General features: G+C 50.6%; 1 protein-coding gene across 7 annotated transcripts in view; it reads right to left on the minus strand.

The window, feature by feature from the left end:
• LOC144723998 (protein diaphanous homolog 2-like) overlaps positions 1-19,901 on the minus strand; it is a 79,430-nt gene extending 59,529 nt beyond the window's left edge. For 5 of the 7 annotated variants that reach the window (XM_078602821.1, XM_078602819.1, XM_078602820.1 and 2 more), the window contains exon 1: positions 19,063-19,900. In XM_078602821.1, coding sequence (XP_078458947.1) covers positions 19,063-19,200 — 138 coding nt within the window. In that variant the 5' untranslated portion in view covers positions 19,201-19,900. Of the gene's footprint in view, positions 1-19,062 lie in introns of all 7 variants that reach the window. The other 2 variants (XR_013586431.1, XR_013586432.1) reach the window with 1 other exon arrangement.
• Positions 19,902-20,148: the final 247 nt, after the last annotated feature.

The raw sequence follows: 20,148 nt of genomic DNA on the forward strand, positions 1-20,148 counted from the left end.
GGCGCTTTAAAAGCACAAAAGAAAAAAAACCCGCGCGAATTACGGAACACAGTTAAATTTAATCCGTTATAATGCACAAGACGCCTGTGACTTAACTCGGCCCAGAATGCGCCAAACCTAACCTGATCTTGGAATCAGTGCTCCGTTATACCCAGACGAGGTCACCCTGCCAGCATTAGGAAGCCACAAACCACTCGGTAACATTTTTGTTGAAAAATCTTAAATCACGTTCTTAGGTTTTTTTTCGGTAAAGTCACGTAGGTAAAAAATTAAAATTAATAAAAGTAAAATAAAAAAAAAATCACGACGTTTCGGAGGCAACACAAGCTTCCGTCTTCAGATGGAACCGTCACAGCACGATAGCTGTGTTGCCTCCAAAACGTCGTGATTAAAATTTTATTTTTATTTTACTTTTATTAATTTCAATTAGAAATTTTTACCTGCGTGACTTTACCGAAAAAAAACCCTAACAATATGAATCCTTGCAGTCACGAAAGCTTCAAATCTAGAATTAAATCACGTCTCTTTGGGGCGAGAGCCTCACGTCGTGACTCTGCTCTGGCTCGGCGTCCATCGCGGCTCAGCTCAGGCTCGAGCTGCTCACTTGCTTCAGCTGAGGGCTCGGCCTCAGGCTCAGCTCATGGAAAGCCTGAGTGTGGCTGGGACCAAGCTCAGAGCCGGTTCAAGTTAAAGCAATGACTGTTGAGCTGGTTCACTGAGCCCGAGCCGAGCCTTGACTAAATACGGGTCTTCGTACGCCGTCCGGACGAAGGAGTGCATCACTGCAAAAGTGCTCCGCTAGGTACAGGAATCCGAAGTATGTTAAGATGGAGATAAGGCAGTGGCGGCAGTCAGAGATGGGAGAACTGCTTCCCTCCAGATTCCTTCATATGCATCGGTTTTAAAATATTTGCCTTGCATTTGCCCATTGGCTCGCGGATCATGTCAATACGTGTAATTTCCCCTGTTGGTAATTAGACGTTCTATGGCCCCTGTTAATAATTGGACGTGCTATCGCAAGCCAAACAGTCGTGTGTTTTCCTGCGCAAGCAGCGCGTAACGCGCTTACGAATCATAATTCAAGCTATCAGTGACAAAGGCTATTTATTTACCCAGCTGCATCGCTGGTTCTTCTGCAAGTATTTGACAGCGCAGGTCACGTATCTGCACTTCAGAGAGGGCCAAAGAAAGTTCAATGTTATTTCTTTATTTTTAAGCTTTTTTTTACCCGGGGGAAAGCATCAACGAGTCTCAAGACTCGTTTTTAGGAGGCTTCTGCCATGTTTTAGCAGTAGGGGGGCAATGCTGTGGCCGTGCGTCATCCAAATTGAGTAATTTGCAGGTAAGTTTTCAGCATTGGGATGTTTGACCAATACTGGTCACAATGCATGGGTTTTTGTGCTTTTTAGCTCTGGAAGGAAACTGGAGAACCCCAAGTAAACCTATCAGAACAGGGGGAGAGAACATGCAAGCTCCACGCGGAAAGGTGCCCGAGTTTGGGATGGGACCCAGGAACTTTCTCGCTGCGACGCTCACACCTTACCGCTGCCACCGCAATTCCACCTTGTTCTGAACGACGCAAGAAGCTTGAAACATCTGACATGTGGGGTGGCCGAGTGGCTCAGGGGCTATAATCATGAGCTAATAAGGTTGAGAACCTGGATGTGACTCCAGGATTCAGCCACTTAAGATACAAGCGTGCTCTGAAATGCAGTGTAATTGATGGTGTCATCCCAGTCACCAATCACTGCACAATCGCAAAGAGTCGATTGAATTTAGCCTGCACGAGATGCGACTTATTTCATCTCCGAGATGTAAACACGCCGATATGTATTGCGACCACCGGATAGATCTTAATCGACGCATCGGTGCACAGCTGCTCATTTGCTCAAGAGGTGGAACGATGGCGCAAAGGAGGACTTGGCGGGAGAAGCTTGCCCCGGCCTCATTGGTCAACCGCCAAGCGACGACCGACGGACGACGAGAAAAAACGGCGAAGCAGGGGTGGCTTTGGAGAGGGAGGGAGAGAAAGAGGAAGGATGCACAGCCGATTAGCGGCTGCCATCGGGGGGAAAGGGGGAGGGGGCAACTTGTCTGCTGCGATTAGGAGTGACGGGGTTGGCCGGTTGCAGGGTTGCTCAAAGGTCAGAGGCGCTGAGCCGGCACCGCTGAGATCCTTGTTACCAATGCAGGCAGCAGCCACCTGAGATAAACCACCTGTGATCTAATCACCTGTGATCGCTCCACCTGTGATATCACCGCCCGTGATCTCACCGCCCGTGATATCACCGCCCGTGATCTCACCACCCGTGATCTCACCACCCGTGATCTCACCACCCATGATATCACCACCCATGATATCACCGCCCGTGATCTCACCGCCCGTGATCTCACCACCCATGATATCACCGCCCGTGATCTCACCACCCGTGATATCACCACCCGTGATCTCACCACCCGTGATCTCACCACCCGTGATCTCACCACCCATGATATCACCACCCATGATATCACCACCCATGATATCACCGCCCGTGATCTCACCACCCATGATATCACCACCCGTGATCTCACCACCCATGATATCACCGCCCGTGATCTCACCACCCATGATATCACCACCCGTGATCTCACCACCCGTGATCTCACCACCCGTGATCTCACCACCCATGATATCACCACCCGTGATCTCACCACCCGTGATCTCACCACCCGTGATCTCACCACCCGTGATCTCACCACCTGTGATCTCACCACCCGTGATCTCACCACCCGTGATCTCACCACCCGTGATCTCACCACCCGTGATCTCACCACCCGTGATCTCACCACCCGTGATATCACCGCCCGTGATCTCACCACCCGTGATCTCACCACCCGTGATCTCACCACCCGTGATCTCACCACCCGTGATCTCACCGCCCCTGATCTCACCACCCGTGATCTCACCACCCGTGATATCACCGCCCGTGATCTCACCACCCGTGATCTCACCACCCGTGATCTCACCACCCGTGATCTCACCACCCGTGATCTCACCACCCGTGATCTCACCACCCGTGATATCACCGCCCGTGATCTCACCACCTGTGATCTCACCACCCGTGATCTCACCACCCGTGATCTCACCACCCGTGATCTCACCACCCGTGATCTCACCACCCGTGATCTCACCACCCGTGATCTCACCACCCGTGATCTCACCGCCCCTGATCTCACCACCCGTGATCTCACCGCCCGTGATCTCACCACCCGTGATATCACCACCCGTGATCTCACCACCCGTGATCTCACCGCCCGCGATCTCACCACCCGCGATCTCACCACCTGTGATCTCACCACCTGTGATCTCACCACCTGTGATCTCACCACCCGTGATCTCACCACCCGTGATCTCACCACCTGTGATCTCACCACCTGTGATCTCACCACCTGTGATCTCACCACCCGTGATCTCACCACCCGTGATCTCACCACCCGTGATCTCACCACCCGTGATCTCACCACCTGTGATCTCACCACCCGTGATCTCACCACCTGCGATCTCACCACCTGCGATCTCACCACCCGCGATCTCACCACCCGCGATCTAACCACCCGCGATCTCACCACCAGTGATCTCACCACCCGCGATCTCACCACCTGCGATCTCACCACCTGTGATCTCACCACCAGCGATCTCACCACCCGTGATCTCACCACCCGTGATCTCACCACCTGTGATCTCACCACCAGCGATCTCACCACCCGTGATCTCACCACCCGCGATCTCACCACCCGTGATCTCACCACCTGTGATCTCACCATCTGTAATCTCACCGCCTGCGATCTCACCACCCGCGATCTCACCACCCGTGATCTCACCACCTGTGATCTAACCACCTGTGATCTAACATGCACTAGTGAGTGCATGTTTACCGGCCAGGTCACCAACAGCTGCATAGAAACACTCCCACCCCACCCCACCCCACCCCCCCATCACAAATTTGGTTTCGCACTTAATTTTCCTAAGCTTGCAAAGTATTCATTAAATATAATAGCGCTCCGTTGCGAGCCACGCAACGAGATGTCAGACGACGCCCGATGTGTGATGTCACACGCGATAACATCATCGGGAGGTGTGACGTCGCGAGATGGCGTCGCACGTTGCTCTGTCGCCTCACAATGTTATTCATCGCCAGCGTTTTGGCAACCTTAGCCCGCTTTTCTAAAGGGTTACTCCCTAAATCCCCACGTAACTGTACACTGAACGTGATTATCCGCTGTAAAACACCGGCTGGCAACACGCGAGGACGTTGATCGTGACGACGGTGGGAGATGGGCGAGCTCGCCGATCGGAATGCGTCAACCTTTAGCGACAAGCGATTAAAACCGCAGGGCCCGCTGCATGCATCGTAATAATGTGCGCCTTATCACTTATTCATCGCCCCCGATTGCAATGGACTGATTTGGTTTCATAGACGGAAGTGACACGTAATCATTTTGTTAGAATGGCGTACGGGAAGTGACCAAAATGCGGTTTCCACAGGTCAAAATTGGGAAATCATAAAAAAAACGTTAATTCAAAGCGGTTCCCTGACTTTCGGAATAAGTCATCTTGAGAGTGATTTCACCACGCATATTTGTGGAAGGCAAGACTCCTGTAATACGCATTTTTTTCTTAAAACCAGACGAGACTTTCTTTAAAAACACCCCCCTCCCACACCCACCCCCCTATGAGTTACGAGGATGAGTTCAATATTCTGCGAGATTATTGCCCAATGGAACTGCCCACAAGCAGAGGGCACATCTGTCCTGGACTCTGACAGGTGCCTCACAGCTTCGGACTAATTCCACTCAGTCGGCCAAATAGGGTATCAGTGAGTGTCAACGGTGGTGACAGTGTTTGTAAGCACCGCACCCATTGTACCGTTAAGCTGCTAAAATGAATCAGCTGGCCTTTTTGTAAGCTAAGCAGGTTTGCACCTGTATAGTGCTTTTATGGGCAAAAAATAGGTGCTATAGGCGGCCGTAGTGCTAAGTTGTGGGCAGCAGAGGGCGATACAGCAGAATCCATGGCGATACTGCCACTAGGCTCCCACATCTACGCAACCTGCCCAAACCAAACCCAACACTGCCCAGTATGGTCACATGGTGCAGGGATGCTCCCATCTCGTCAAGCAGGGGCTTGACAAAAGGCTGCACATGCACGCGTGCACGAATTAAGCGCATTTATAAAGGGGGGGGGCGGGTTGGTGGGGATAACGAAACGTGAGACTGTGATATCTGGTGACTGCGCTGTTGATTTTCAGATCAGTGTCAAGGAGACCTTCCTCTTCATGCCACCGCCACTGTGGCCGCTGCTGCCGCTGCCGCCTGTATTCTGCAGTATCCGCACAGATGCATTCTGCCTCCCGTGTCGAATCGCCGCCCACACGTGGCGTTGTCAATCAAGCGCTCGGCAGGAGACCACGGCAGTGGCAACGCGATCGCAGTAAACAAAATGTTTTCATCGCCGCCGCCGCAGCGTGCTCAGAAACCCTTCTTCTCTGTGCGAGTCAACAAAAGTTGTTTCTCAAGGCGTGAATCACGAGGCCGGCATAGTGAGCCAGATGAGTGAAAGCATGTGTCATCTTAGGCTTTTCTAAAAAAAGAAAATGAAAAACTGACTCATTGTCAGACTTTCCAGCGCGCCCACATGAGTCCGCCTCGAGCGGGGGAACGCACGCGTGTTGCGCAATCGCAGCTCTGTTGAAACTGCGAAAGCGGACAGCTGTAGGCAGAATTACAAGGCGCGATACTGAAATGTGTACGTTATTGAAATACTGTAAATGGTAACTTTTGCACTCTTAAGTCGCCCACGGAGCAACCTCCCATCCATGTCGTCAGGGGGCAGGCGACGGTCCGTGTTGGGCCACCAGGGTGAAGTATGGTGGGGAGGGGGGGGCTTCCGCTCCGCACCGCAGGCTGGGGGCAGCGTCCTCGGTGCTGGAGAGGAAAGGGGCGGACTTGGGAGCAGACGTCCCTGGGTATGGCCAACGGGCAACTGCGTTCGGTGACGGTGTCTCCTGAAAGATCCTCTTGGGGAAGGCAACGCAGGGCTTTCCGACTGATGGCTCTGCCAAACACCTGCCCGATTGGGCCGAGGACAAAAGTGATTGCAATGTGTGTGTGTGAAGAAATATTTAAAAAAAGGAAATAAAATAGGCGGCTTGTGAGTTTTTAGTCGGTGGGCCTCGGCACGACGCGTCGTGACTAGGGATAATGGCCGACGGTGGAGACGAATAACCGAGTCGCAGCCGAGGGAGGGAAGAGCTTAGTCGCAGGTGCGAGATCAAGTTGATTTTGTTTAACCAGGTGAGAACTAAAGAGGCCCGGGATGAGCCTTAATCGCAAGGGTGACCTGGGGCATTAGACTGCGTGTAGGGGGCAAAGACTCGTGCTGTGTATATCCCGAGTGGTTCATTTGCGGGTCATTTTAGAATTCGGAAAATTTGCACCCCGACACCTGCACACGCCCTTGCGGACAACTTCTGGGGATCCGTAACATCCACTCCGAAGCAGACTGCACGTACCATTTGTCACGGGAATTACACCCCGCAGTAGGATAAATAAGTGCATCGCAGGACTTTGATAGCTGGTGACGCCTTGGGAGGGTAGGCTTCCATCCAGCAGTGGATAGACGATGGCTGACGATGACGAGTTTTAATAATTTTCCGTGAAAAAAAAGATGAGCAGAGTAAACTGGTAATCTTGCTGTCATCTCTGCCTCCGGATACACCTGGGGGGTGGGTGGGGGGTACGTCACCGCCCGCTTGAGGCTGATAATCTTGGCCCGCTGACAAGCTGGGGCCCTGCTGCCCTCCATCACCCCTCTGCAGCCAAACACTGACAGTGCAGAGTCACCTTGAGCGGGGCCGCACCGCGGGTCCCCAGCCAGGGGCATTTCCCAAATTAGCCAATCCGACAAACAAACTTTTTAAAAATCATCGGAATAAATACACAGGGCGGGTGTCATTGTGAAGGTGCTCGCGTACTGTTTAAAAACAAAATCGGAGGAACGAGTCACTGGTTTGACCCCGCGCTGTCATCGGTCAAACATTGGAATTTGCAATCCAGAGGTCACAGGTCCTATTTCCTGGTGCGGCAGTTTAAAGAACGGTGCGAGTTTCATGAATCCTCCCATCACCTCGGCCCACCCAAACGGTATAAATGGGTACGCGCAATTAGTCGATCGGGGTTAATTGTGGGTACTTGCATCTCACCAGCGTGAAAGAGCAGGCCAAATACAGTTTCGTCGTGGAGGCTAGAGGAAGCTTATTTCTGTATGAATTACAGTCCAAATTGGTTGACGTACTATTCCCAAGTGACAAGCCACTTTATGATTTCACTCATGATTACCGACATCCGTAAAGTGTCTGGAGTGTACGTCCCAACTCGTGGAACAGCTGCTGCGCACAACACATTCAAAATCAGCCCAAATCTGGTAATCATTGGGTCACTATGTGAAATGCAATGCTTTCCAAAGTTCCTGCAAATGCCACCGATGGCAAACGTCACGAATGGGTACGTGTGGGGCACAATCTCGGCCCAAGAAGGACAGAGAGAACGACATTTAGCCACCGGTAAATGTAAAAAGAAAAATGAAATTTTTCTATCAGCGCCCCATGACGTATCGTACAGTCTCCAACGATTTATTCAACCAATCTTTCTGGCCTCCCGTCTATCTGCTACGAAGCACCACCAATGCCCAAGAAAAACAGCCTATTACTTAACGCATCCTCTTTAGGGCAGCGTTATTGGCAATCGGCTTATTTGTGGTTGTGCACCACTGCCAATGAAGTTTCAAAATATTATTTTAGAATTTAGCTTATTTGGGCAAGTAAATAGATGCCAGCAAATATTCCAAAACCACGGACCATTGAGAAGACTAGGGAGAACGGCGGGCACCCTAGTAGGACTTGCGTTCGGAATATCACCGTGTGGTCAGGGTTAAAGCACAACCAGCTGATCTGTGACAGCACAGCCTGGGCAAAGTGGAGTGATATTTTAGAAGCGTAAAGTGTGGCACCTCTGCCACACTCCGTGTGCTGTCGACGATGCGCGCGGCCGCACACCGACAACCAACATTTGTTGAATCGGCGGGCGCAAAGCTGATAATCAAGGGTGTGCGCGGCAGGGGCACGCAGTTTCGTTTGACGCAGAGCAAGTGCACAGAGGCCAAGTAAAACAAGCCATTAAAGTGTGAGATTTCTGTCCGTTTGGGCAATTTGAAATTTACAAACCGCTGATTTGTTTCAACTCAATTCTATGAAGGGGCACATTTCAAGGTTTCAAATAAATCGTTTAAAAGTGGTTGGAAGCGTTTATAACAAGAAGGCGCGCTGTTCTAATAACGGCACGGTTAGCTCAGAGCTTTTCCATATCTGGGCAACGAGAGCACTGGAAACTTTTCCTTGCCCCCCGTCTTTAAACCCGAGTCCCACCCAACGGAAGCGATCTCAGCCAATGGCACTTGGAGTGTCATCACGAGGCCAGCTGCTGTTGGGAGGTGGCCGACTGCCGTTGGGAGCAGGGCTGCCCTGCTATTGGCTGCAGAGGGCAGTGCCGTCAAAACAGCCTGGAATTTGAATTTGTGGGAGGGAAGGACGATCATTTCTTTGAGTGCCAACCGATGCTTTTCTGACACTTCTGTTCAACAACGACGACGACGTCGGGTTATACCGTCTCCAAATTTGAATCGCATCTCAAGACGCTTGACAAAAACGAAGAGCTACAAAAAGCACGAGTGGAGGGGGCGCGGTGGAGAAACGGCGGTTTTATGATCTGAATGTGGAAATTCGCGGAGCGGTGGTGCATCGTTTCATGCATTGTGCTATGAACCCTGCAGCCCGAGCTCGATTCCTGGCCACGGCTAGCATCAGTGGCCGGTGGCATGCGATAATCTGAACTGTTTCTGGCTGGCGCCCCGCTTGATCAACCCGTGCAGACCAGAATGGTGAAGTATGGTCAAAAAAACTACCCTCCACAACTCGTGTGGCGTGGGGAGGCCTTCAATCATGAGTGGATTGCAACAAAACAGGCCACATTAATACGTAACTTCATCCGAAATTGTATTTAACTACACAATGAGTGTACGCACTTTTGAGCTATTATCCATTTGAAAAATGTCTCTACGTTTTATCCCGAGTTTGTTTCCTGGCCACGGCAAAACCATCCCTTGGCGAGTAGCATCTGAAGCGGTCCTGGCTGCCGCACCTGCTTTACCAACCTGCACAGACCAGAGTGGTGAAGTATGGTCAAACTCTCCTCCACACCCAACACGCACGGAGCGGGGAGGCATTCACCCGGCAGAGTATTGACAAAGGGCAGGAGGTTACAGATTACTTTGTGGGAATGCTGACAGATGAAAACCAAGGTTACGGGTTGAAAACGAGCGCCGCTCTCTCTTTACCATATTCTACGCTACTTTTGAACCGCGCATTCCAGGGCACTTGCACAACATTCCACTGTCCACTGTTGTCCACTACCACGGCGTCCCGTTCTCCGCTAGTGCCACATTCCAAGTCCGTATGCGCCACCTGTCCAGTGCTGGGCACACGACGGGCTGAATGCACCGAGCGAAATGTCGCGAACGCCCTTGACCACATCGCACGGGATGCACCCGATGATCTCGACAGATCTCGTCAGATCACGTTTGCACGGGGCGACGTGGTGGGCGGCGAGAGGACGGTGCAGCAATATATATTGTTGTACTATACTTCTACGCTGTAACGCCCGTGCTCCACGCCTGCTCCGACCCGCAACGCCGAGCGTGGGTGAAGTATGGTCGAAAGACCCTCACGAACCGCACGTGCGTGGGGAGGCCCTCATCCAGCAGTGGATTAGTGAAAGGGACATTCACGTGCAATGTCGTTAGGCCGAGCGTCCCGATTGGAAGGAAGGGTACTACGAGAGACGACGTGCTAAGAATAATTGAAGGTGTACTCAAGTCCACAATGGGTCCTGTCCTCCCGTCCGCCGCTCACAATTCACAATGGGTACAATGCCACTGGCGAAACTTTAAGAAGTAAAATCAATTGCAGCCATTCTCAATCCGTCAAGGGATAAAGGCATCTAGCGAAGAAGGTTTTTTATTCCACCGTATTTCACTACGCTGGCGAGTATAGGGCTGGTGACGGCGGGTGTGGGCAGGACAGGTTCTTATATCACTCGCCACTGATGTTATCCGGGAATATAACTCGGGCCGCCGTGCGAAGGAATGCTTAACAACGTAAATTAGAACACATAGCCTGGGTACGATCAGGGCTTAATGTGAGCCGAGTCTGTTCCGAATGGAAATCCATAGGTTGCTTCCACAACCGGTACACCACATCAAGCACATCTCTCACGATGGCTGTGGCTACTACTAGTCACGTGCCACCTGCGTCAGCCTGCCACCAGCGACCAAGAACACATATCGGCATCCCGGCACACCACATCTCCCTTCTCCCGCACCTCTGATGAGCACGGCTGGCTACGTACGGTGCGAAAGACGTTCAACATACATACACATTAGGTATTAAACCTCTCGCTATGGCTGCGGTTACTGGCCACGTCCTACCCGAATGCAGTCGACTCGCGTACCGGAGAATTATTGATTGCGAATTCAAGCCCCGGTCTTTAAGCCCCGGTCGCAATTGCAGGGAAGGCTTTGGGGGCCCCGTTTCAGGGTTCACCCCTTGACAAGTGATCTCAGCACAGCCGTCAGCTGGCACGCGGTGCTATTCAGGACAAACACTGGCGGTGGTGGGATGGTGGTGGGATGGTGGTGGGATGGTGGTGGGATGGTGGTGGGATGGGGGGGGGACAACACGATCTGCTGCCATGGAAACTCGCATTTAGTAACAGAAACAATATGACTCCATGTGCAAAAAAACTAAAGAACCCCGGCGATTATTTCACGTTGACAGTAAAACACACAATCCACCCGGCGATTGTGTTGTCAAGTCACAGGCATAATGTACACATCTTGGCTTTGGGTGCCTATCAACAATGCCTTATGTTCAATTTGGAACGTGTAGTGAAAACTACGCGTGGTCTGCGATACATTCACCCACGGCAATCCACGTGCAATGGTATTAAACTCACAGTGTATTACAAATTTGGGTTTGGCACTTTTTTTCAATGCGTCAACTGCCTGCTGCCCGTGACCAAATGACCTGGAATGTGTTGAAGATCCGATGCGAGTGGGCGCATTCCGGCCGATTAGAATTCTACTGCCCTCTGATTCTCCCACATACTCACTCCCCCGCCTTCACCAACCCGCACGGTGGTGTACGGCCAAATAAACCCCCCCCCCCTTCCGCCCACATAGCCTCATGGCATGGAGAGGCCCTCATCCAGCAGTGGAATGCACAAAAAGGGGGCTACGCAGGCGCCCGATGCGACGCGGTGCGGTACGCAGATAACGCGAGTGGTGGAGGCCGCCGTAATATTTTCTGAGCATGCCCGTTTTGAATTTCCTGCAACCACACCCTGGACCACGAAAACCTCATCACAGCTGGCTGGAGCGGTTCCGTCAAAACTGGAACTGTTCCAGAAGCCCGGGGCAAACGAAAAAGTCGCAACGAAGGGAAGCGTGGCCCAAACCGCACGTGTGTTTACATCCTCCTTAGATGGAGCGATGCTCAAGAGAGGCACCAAAACGGTCGCACAACAGAGTACAATCTGGCACGCTGGAGACGGTCAGATATGTGACGTTGTCCACAGCAAGCCAGGCCGCTGGAACCAAAAAAAACTGTCCACGCGGTTCCACGCCCGGCGCTCGTGCGGAAATTGACTTCGCTACCAAGCCCCCTTGATGGCAGCGTCCCTGAAATCGTAACCGTTCCAACAACGTCCACACCCATTGCCGATTAATCGTCTCCCCGTGGTACGCACAATTCACGCGCTGGCTAACGCGGACGGGAATAGCGTGCGGCGCTACGCCGCTGCACCCGCACCCACCGAAGGCCAAATCCCACACCGCCTCACCACAATCGGGCCCTCTGTGCTCGCCTCTCGGAGGCCCCGCGGCAAAACAAAAAGAAACAAATGCCGCGTCCCCGTCAGCGCAAAACAACCCAACGCCGCCCGGCCTTTATAATTCCTCGCAGATAAAAAAAGCGAGGCAAAGCACACGTCATGCCGTCAAAGGCTGCTTGCCCCTGCTTGCATGTGGAGGTCTCGGTCGCATTCAACACGTGCCAGTTTTGACTAGAGCGAGTCAGTTCGGCAATAGTTGGTTATTGATGGACAAAACACTACAATAGGGCTTTGGATTACATGGGGATACCCAGTGGCGCGGTGGTTAGTGTACTGCGTTGCTTTAGACCCGGCAAACAGGGTTGGATTCCTGGACATGGCTAACAGCGGCGAGCTATAATGCGGTTGCTCCTTTGGGTTCTTATTTATCACCAGCCAAGCCCATTGATCAGCCCCTTCTGGCTATAATGTGTCCGATGCCAGTTGTTTCCTTGAACAGACAATAGGATATCTCTGATGGGTGTGTGTGTTCCCTGATCCAAGTGTTCATCTTTCAGTATAAATCATCCGTCTCCTCTCAGTGTAATCCCAGATGCTTTGAACACTTTTCAAGACCTGGGTATGACACACCGATCGAAAGCCCTCCCTTTGCATGTACAACAGCACGCTGCATTTCATTTTCAAATTTTCATTTTCCAAAGGACACAATCCTGCTCTTGTCCACCTTTGTATTTCACAATTGTGATCCCAATCCGCATCACTAATTTTCCTTATGATAGTAATGTTTGTAAAGAGTAATTTACTTGTTTATTCAGGAAATAAGGAAAGCCGCAGTGTGCTCAAGGTCTCTTTAATCTGGCGGGTCCAGCTATGTTGGGTTTTAATTTTTTAATGTTTTCAGTCACACATGCGAGGGGGGGCAACGTTCTATCCCCGTACGGATGGAAACAGATGGAGGTTAGTCCACACTTGTTGTACCGCCTTCTCCTGGCGAGCCAGGGTTATGACACCTCGACGCACACAGGCAGGGAGTTCACAAGACGTGCGATCAACCAACCCTCGCTGCCACCACAGTTCTGGATTACATGCCATGGGCAGAGCCGCCACCACCACCACCGCCACTGGACTGTATATTAATACATATTCTGCTGGGTTTTCCAGATACGTCCCTCCAACAATTGTTATAACATTTGTTTAGGCAAACTCGTTGCGTGCACAATAACAGCCCTCGTCCAATTATGTTGTACATGCCGGATAAGGGGCACATTTAATCCCGCGGAATTGTTTTTGTCACGCAACACAAGTAGCGCTCTCTGCGTGATGCGATAATTTTTTAAAGCGGTTCGGAGTGGGGTTGGGCCTGCGCGTTTGAGGCTGGGTATAATTGTCCCACATAAATAAAAAACTGAGTTGCCCTACATTGCTTTGGACCGCGCTCCCGTTCCGAAGCCTGGAATTATCTGAGCACGCAAATCAACGGAGCGGAGACGGCAAGATTGGTCGACTGCAAACGACTAATTTTGTGGTCGATTACTCGGGTCTCCTTTGGTGGACAACCCCACCATCCTTCCTCCCGAAAGAGGGAAACCCCCAACAAGCCACGCCCCAACGAGCCACGCCCCAAAGTGATGCTGCCAATGACATCACCAACCCGCCAAACCCACCCCCCCTACCCATCAGAAGTGGAAATACATTTTTTCCCAAGCTACTTAAGCGCTGATAATCGGTAAAATTGTAATAAATTAGTTAAATAAATTGGGTATCCCAGCTCTACAACAGAGCACCACACTGCTCAACATGGACGACCTTCTCAACCGTGAAAATGACCCCCCCCCCCTAACACCTGGATCCGAGCCAGACGTTCTGCATGTTGCGATACGGTTGAAAACCCATTTGCTTTGTTTTGGTCTCTGGCAGCGGATGGGCAATTTGCAAGCGAGCCCACATTTACTCTTGTCAGACTAAAAGGAAGTGTTCGTAGTTTATCGTGGCGAATAAGGGATTTTTTTTTTTACACAAAGAGCGTCACTTGAAGAAATAATATTTCCCGACGAGCAATTTCTGAGTAAATAAGTAGCTGAATTATTAATGCGTCTGGCCAGCATGTAAGAGTAGGCTAAATACCCTCGAGAGGCACTCTCTGTAGAGCTCGTTCGAGTGGAGGCCCTTCCACCAGCAGTGATGTGAGCCAGCAAATGAAGGGCTGCGCCTTAAAACATTAACACTGTAGTAACGTAACTTTACACATGCACAACTCAAAATCGTGTCCACCAAAAAACACAACCAGCTGTGTTTTGTGGTCATTCAAATTGTGCGGGCAGCACCAGCCACATAAAGCCACAAGGCAGCACAATGCCACCAAATCCAAAGGGACATGTGCGTGATGATATCAGAAGCCTTGACCCCGAATTGCAAATGTCCACACAAGACTGTACACAAACTCCACCGGATTAGCATAGGCCGATAAACGGCCGGTGCAAAAACAAGGCACGACTTAAGGATTACCTCCCCGGACCGCTTGCTTGCGCAGCCAGGCGAAAAATTACAAGACTGGCAATCTAAAATGCTGCGCACCGTATTTGTTTAACTGCCCCAGATACAACACTTTTGTCCCCCCAGTCGATTTTGGTCGTAACATTTGAAACAAGATATGCGCATGTGTTTTTTTTTAAATGAATGTACACATCGGGAATAGCTTATCTAAAGGAAACTTTCCAGCGCCAATTCGGTTTAATAGCTGCAAATCTCCTTAGCGACGCTGTTCCCTTGCCCCGAACACAACCTCGCGGCTCAGCGAAGCTCAAAAAGTTTCTCCCCAACCACACGTCGCATGAGACCCATGTCTTGACGTGTCGTCTTGCATTCGGACGGCTGCACGCATGTTGGGCAACAGCTGGCCACAACAGCCGACTTGCTACAGCCATGGCTATGGAGACAGCCATAGAGTGACAACCACCTTGGGATTCATTTCATTATACGAGGGGCCTGCTATCTACATATTGTAGGCCTGTGCCCAGATATGAAAGAGTGTGATCATGCTAAAACCAGTCAGTACACTATGGATGGTATATATATATTTAATACACCTCGTACTTGTTTCTAACCCAGGTCTCTCTTGGAAAAGAGACTTGTAGTTTCAATGGAAATGTTAAGAATCAAAGCACTTTGTAAATCTTCTGATGGACAAAGGGCTCACCAAGACAAGTTGGTCAAGGGGAGTTGTTTGAGACATACTTTACCACGGTGATAAGCGTGGGTGGTTGGTGACCAGTTCAGGTATCACTCCCTACTGATGTTCGCCATGTCTGGGAATCAAACTCACGTCGCCCGGTTCACGGCACAGTGCACACTTTACGGCACCACTGCTCCACTCTATCAACATTATTAAGCCACATCTAAAAAAAAAAGTGTTTATCCATACTTTACCAAGTTGGTCAGTGCACGATTTGGTGAATGCCAGTACCCAGGACCGGTTCAGATATTACTCGCTACTGATGTTAGCTGTAATTGGGTAACAAACTTTAGGTCACCAGCTTCATGGCTACCCACTGCACCACCACTTCACCTCTAAAATTTGATATTTACACGTGGTTATGCCAGGTTGTAAACAACGTACTGCTATGAACAGCGGGGCATCATTCCGTGACGCCACATTCAGTGATCCAGGTCTACGTAAACCACGACTTTGTTGAGAACAGTTTACAAAAAGAGTTTGCTTACACTGAACAGCACGTGACTTCACCCACGCAAGGTCAATTAGGGCCCTGGCTCCCAGAGGTTCTAAGCTTAGCAGCAGCCCCCCAAACTCGTTGGAATTTGCAGTCACTGTTCTGGCCTCTGTGCCTCTGTTTTCAAAGTCCATGGGTGCTCAGAACCAGGTCGTCGCCTGCAGGGAAAAGTGTTTTTTCAAACGACATCTGACCGTGGAGCAGATGGCGAGGCAGTCATCCTGAGGGCTGCATTTTGGTGGTGAACGCGTTTCCTATTACGGAACACGCTGTTTACAGAATACAACATTACGCACGCGAAACGGCACGCGAATACGGAACGTCCCATAACCGACCGCCAGATAACCCTTGCCCTCCCGTGACCAAACAACCGCCCACACCCAATGCAACCCTCACGCAAGATGCGACTGTCAATTCCTGCGGATGTCTGCACATCCGACCTTTTCACACATCCGCTTATAACCTTCGGATCCCAGCGAGTCGGATATGCGACCTTGTACGGTACACCGTGCAGTTCCACGCAGAGTCTATTGCTGCGTACACAGATTTGTCTGAGAGGGAGGGATGTAAAGTGTTTAACCGACTCTGTTATCATTTCCCCGTATTATTCTGATGTGCTGTTCGCTCTGAAGTTGAATTCCTCTGCCATTTGCCAACCCCAGCTTGGGCTGGACACACCTGCGATTCAAAGATTGAAAGCTCACATCAGATGTCCATGTCGATTAGTTATATCGGGTGCCACAGCATGTCCATCACACGGGTGATGTGTCAGACTCGGTACGCAATTCGCACACAAACCTGCAGCACACAAGTCGAACAACTCATGAGCACAGACGTAGGCACGCCAATACGTCGCACAGAAACTCCAACCACGTACTGCATACGGTCAATGAGCACACACGTGATGAATGAACACACAGGCAACATCACAGGCCAGAAAGTACAAAAAGTACACCACCACAATAACAACACAGTACAACAGAATATGCCACTGTACACACAGTACAGCATATGGCCAGGGAGTGGGGTACACACGTAACATTGTAGTGAGGATGTCAAATACGAGACGACACACAGTAGCAACACAGTACACAAACCACACTAAACTGTGCTGTAGTCAGTACACACAATGCAATATAGAGTGTTACACGAGCAGGACGTCACACTGAGAGTACACGTGTTAGCATACTTAAATACAGAGCGCACACAGAAGTGTACATTATTTTGTAAGTACAGTACTGTACTCCCAGAATATCAGTAAGAACACACACAGTGCAGATGGGAGTGCACACTTTTTAGAGTAACAGACGCATCACAAGACATTGTATTGAGTACACAGTACACAACAGACCACAGTATAGCAATAATTACACTTTACATGAATCAGTATTGAGTTCTAGTACAGCACACATCACACGGTGAACTCACAGACAACAGCAGTGTACATTCACATGGTACAATGCATCCGAGAGCACACACAGTACGAAACGTTGTCAGTGAGTACACAGTACAGGACATTATACCGCACATCAATGTGTACACAGCACACCACACTGTAGTGAGTACACACAGCACACTGTAGTCAGTACACACAGTACACACACTGTAGTGTGTACACACAGTACACACACTGTAGTTTGTACACACACTGTAGTGAGTACACACAGTACACACACTGTAGTGTGTACACACAGTACACACACTGTAGTGAGTACACACAGTACACACACTGTAGTGAGTACACACACTGTAGTGTGTACACACAGTACACACACTGTAGTGAGTACACACACTGTAGTGAGTACACACAGTACACACACTGTAGTGAGTACACACACTGTAGTGTGTACACACAGTACACACACTGTAGTGAGTACACACAGTACACACACTGTAGTGAGTACACACAGTACACACACTGTAGTGAGTACACACAGTACACACACTGTAGTGAGTACACACACTGTAGTCAGTACACACAGTACACACACTGTAGTGAGTACACACACTGTAGTGAGTACACACAGTACACACACTGTAGTGTGTACACACAGTACACACACTGTAGTGAGTACACACACTGTAGTGTGTACACACAGTACACACACTGTAGTGAGTACACACACTGTAGTGAGTACACACAGTACACACACTGTAGTGTGTACACACAGTACACACACTGTAGTGAGTACACACACTGTAGTGAGTACACACAGTACACTGTAGTCAGTACACACAGTACACACACTGTAGTGAGTACACACACTGTAGTGAGTACACACAGTACACTGTAGTGAGTACACACAGTACACACACTGTAGTGAGTACACACAGTACACACACTGTAGTGAGTACACACAGTACACACACTGTAGTGAGTACACACAGTACACACACTGTAGTGAGTACACACAGTACACCCACTGTAGTGAGTGCACACAGTACATCACACTGTAGTGAGTACACACAGTACATCACACTGTAGTGAGTACACACAGTACACTGTAGTGAGTACACACAGTACATCACACTGTAGTGAGTACACACAGTACATCACACTGTAGTGAGTACACACAGTACACTGTAGTGAGTACACACAGTACACCACACTGTAGTGTACACAGTACACCACACTGTAGTGAGTACACACAGTACACACACTGTAGTGAGTACACACAGTACACACACTGTAGTGAGTACACACAGTACACACACTGTAGTGAGTACACACAGTACACACACTGTAGTGAGTACACACAGTACACACACTGTAGTGAGTACACACAGTACATCACACTGTAGTGAGTACACACAGTACACTGTAGTGAGTACACACAGTACACCACACTGTAGTGTACACAGTACACCACACTGTAGTGAGTACACACAGTACACACACTGTAGTGAGTACACACAGTACACACACTGTAGTGAGTACACACAGTACACATACTGTAGTGAGTACACACAGTACACACACTTTAGTGTACACATAGTACACTGTAGTGAGTACACACAGTACACACACAGTAGTGCACACACAGTACACACACTGTAGTGTACACACAGTACACCACACTGTAGTGAGTACACACATCACACTGTAGTGAGTACACACAGTACACTGTAGTGAGTACACACAGCACACGCACTGTAGTGAGTGCACACAGTACACACACTGTAGTGAGTACACACATCACACTGTAGTGAGTACACACAGTACACTGTAGTGAGTACACACAGTACACTGTAGTGAGTACACACAGTACAGCAGGCAGCAACACGACTCACACCACCCATCATCACCGCAGTCTAGACGGACCCTAAACCTCTCTCGCCATGCACGTACAAATTTGGATTTCCTGTGGTCGCCCTCGTCTCCTGGAGCTCCACCACCACCTCCACCTCCTCCTCCTCCACCTCCTTTCTTCTTTCCTTTGTCCCGGCGGCTTGGCGAATCTCCCCGTGCGTGTGGCGGGACCTCCATGCTGGCCCCGGGGTCAGGTCACGGGCGAGGTCAGGGGTCAGGTCACGGGTCAGGCCGAGGCTCAGGGTCCGGGTCTTGCCCCCCCCCACCACCTCCAGGCGTCGCTCCCTCCGACTCGATCCTCTGTCAGTGGCGGCAGTAACGTGCCGACGACGACGACGACGTTGATGATCGAGGCGACATCGTCTGGCCGGCAATAGTCACCTCCTCCTCCTCCTCTCTCGTTCGCAGACGACGCAGACGATGGTTCACAGGAGGCTCTTCAACGAAGCCGCGAGGTCTTGTTCGCGACGCCTCTTCGACGACGGTGTTGATGATGTTGTTGATGAGCGATGAGGGTGAGCGGTGAGGGTGAGCGATTAAGAAGTGACTGGGTTAAACCACGGCTCCGCCCGAAACCCAGCCCAAGCCGCCCTTTCTCCCTTCGGCCTCGCTGCTGATGCTGCTTCTCCTACTGCTGCTACTGCTTCGTCTCCTCCTCCTGCTGCAGAAGCTGTAAATGGAGACAGGAGAGGAGAGAGAGAGACAGAGAAGGAGGCCTCTCCCTGCCTTTCTCTTCTGTGGTATCGTCTCAGCAGCAGCGGCGGCGGCAGTGCTGGTGGTAGCGCTTCACCGCCATCGCGTTCACGTGGAGTCCGCGGGGCCGCCTCGCGCGGCAAATTCTTTGGTTGTCGGATTCAATTCCTCGCGCAGACGCGTGCGGGCGTCCGTGCGGGCGGGCGAATTTTTTTTATTTATTTTTTTATTTCACGGTGTTGTGTTCTCGATGCCAGCAGTCTGGTTCGGGAGGTTAGTGTCGACGAGAGAGTAAGTGGACTTCGGGAGAGTTCGTGGAGTTTTGTAAATCGCTCCCTTTGAATGATCGCGGACGACATCAGTGGTTTATTACTATACGGAACATAGACTTACTGCATTGCCCATAGACTTGCATTGGCAATATAATTGTAT

The sequence above is a fragment of the Lampetra planeri genome, chromosome 19 (genome assembly GCF_965212315.1).
Source record: "Lampetra planeri chromosome 19, kcLamPlan1.2.h2, whole genome shotgun sequence".
NCBI classification, from domain to species: domain Eukaryota; kingdom Metazoa; phylum Chordata; class Hyperoartia; order Petromyzontiformes; family Petromyzontidae; genus Lampetra; species Lampetra planeri.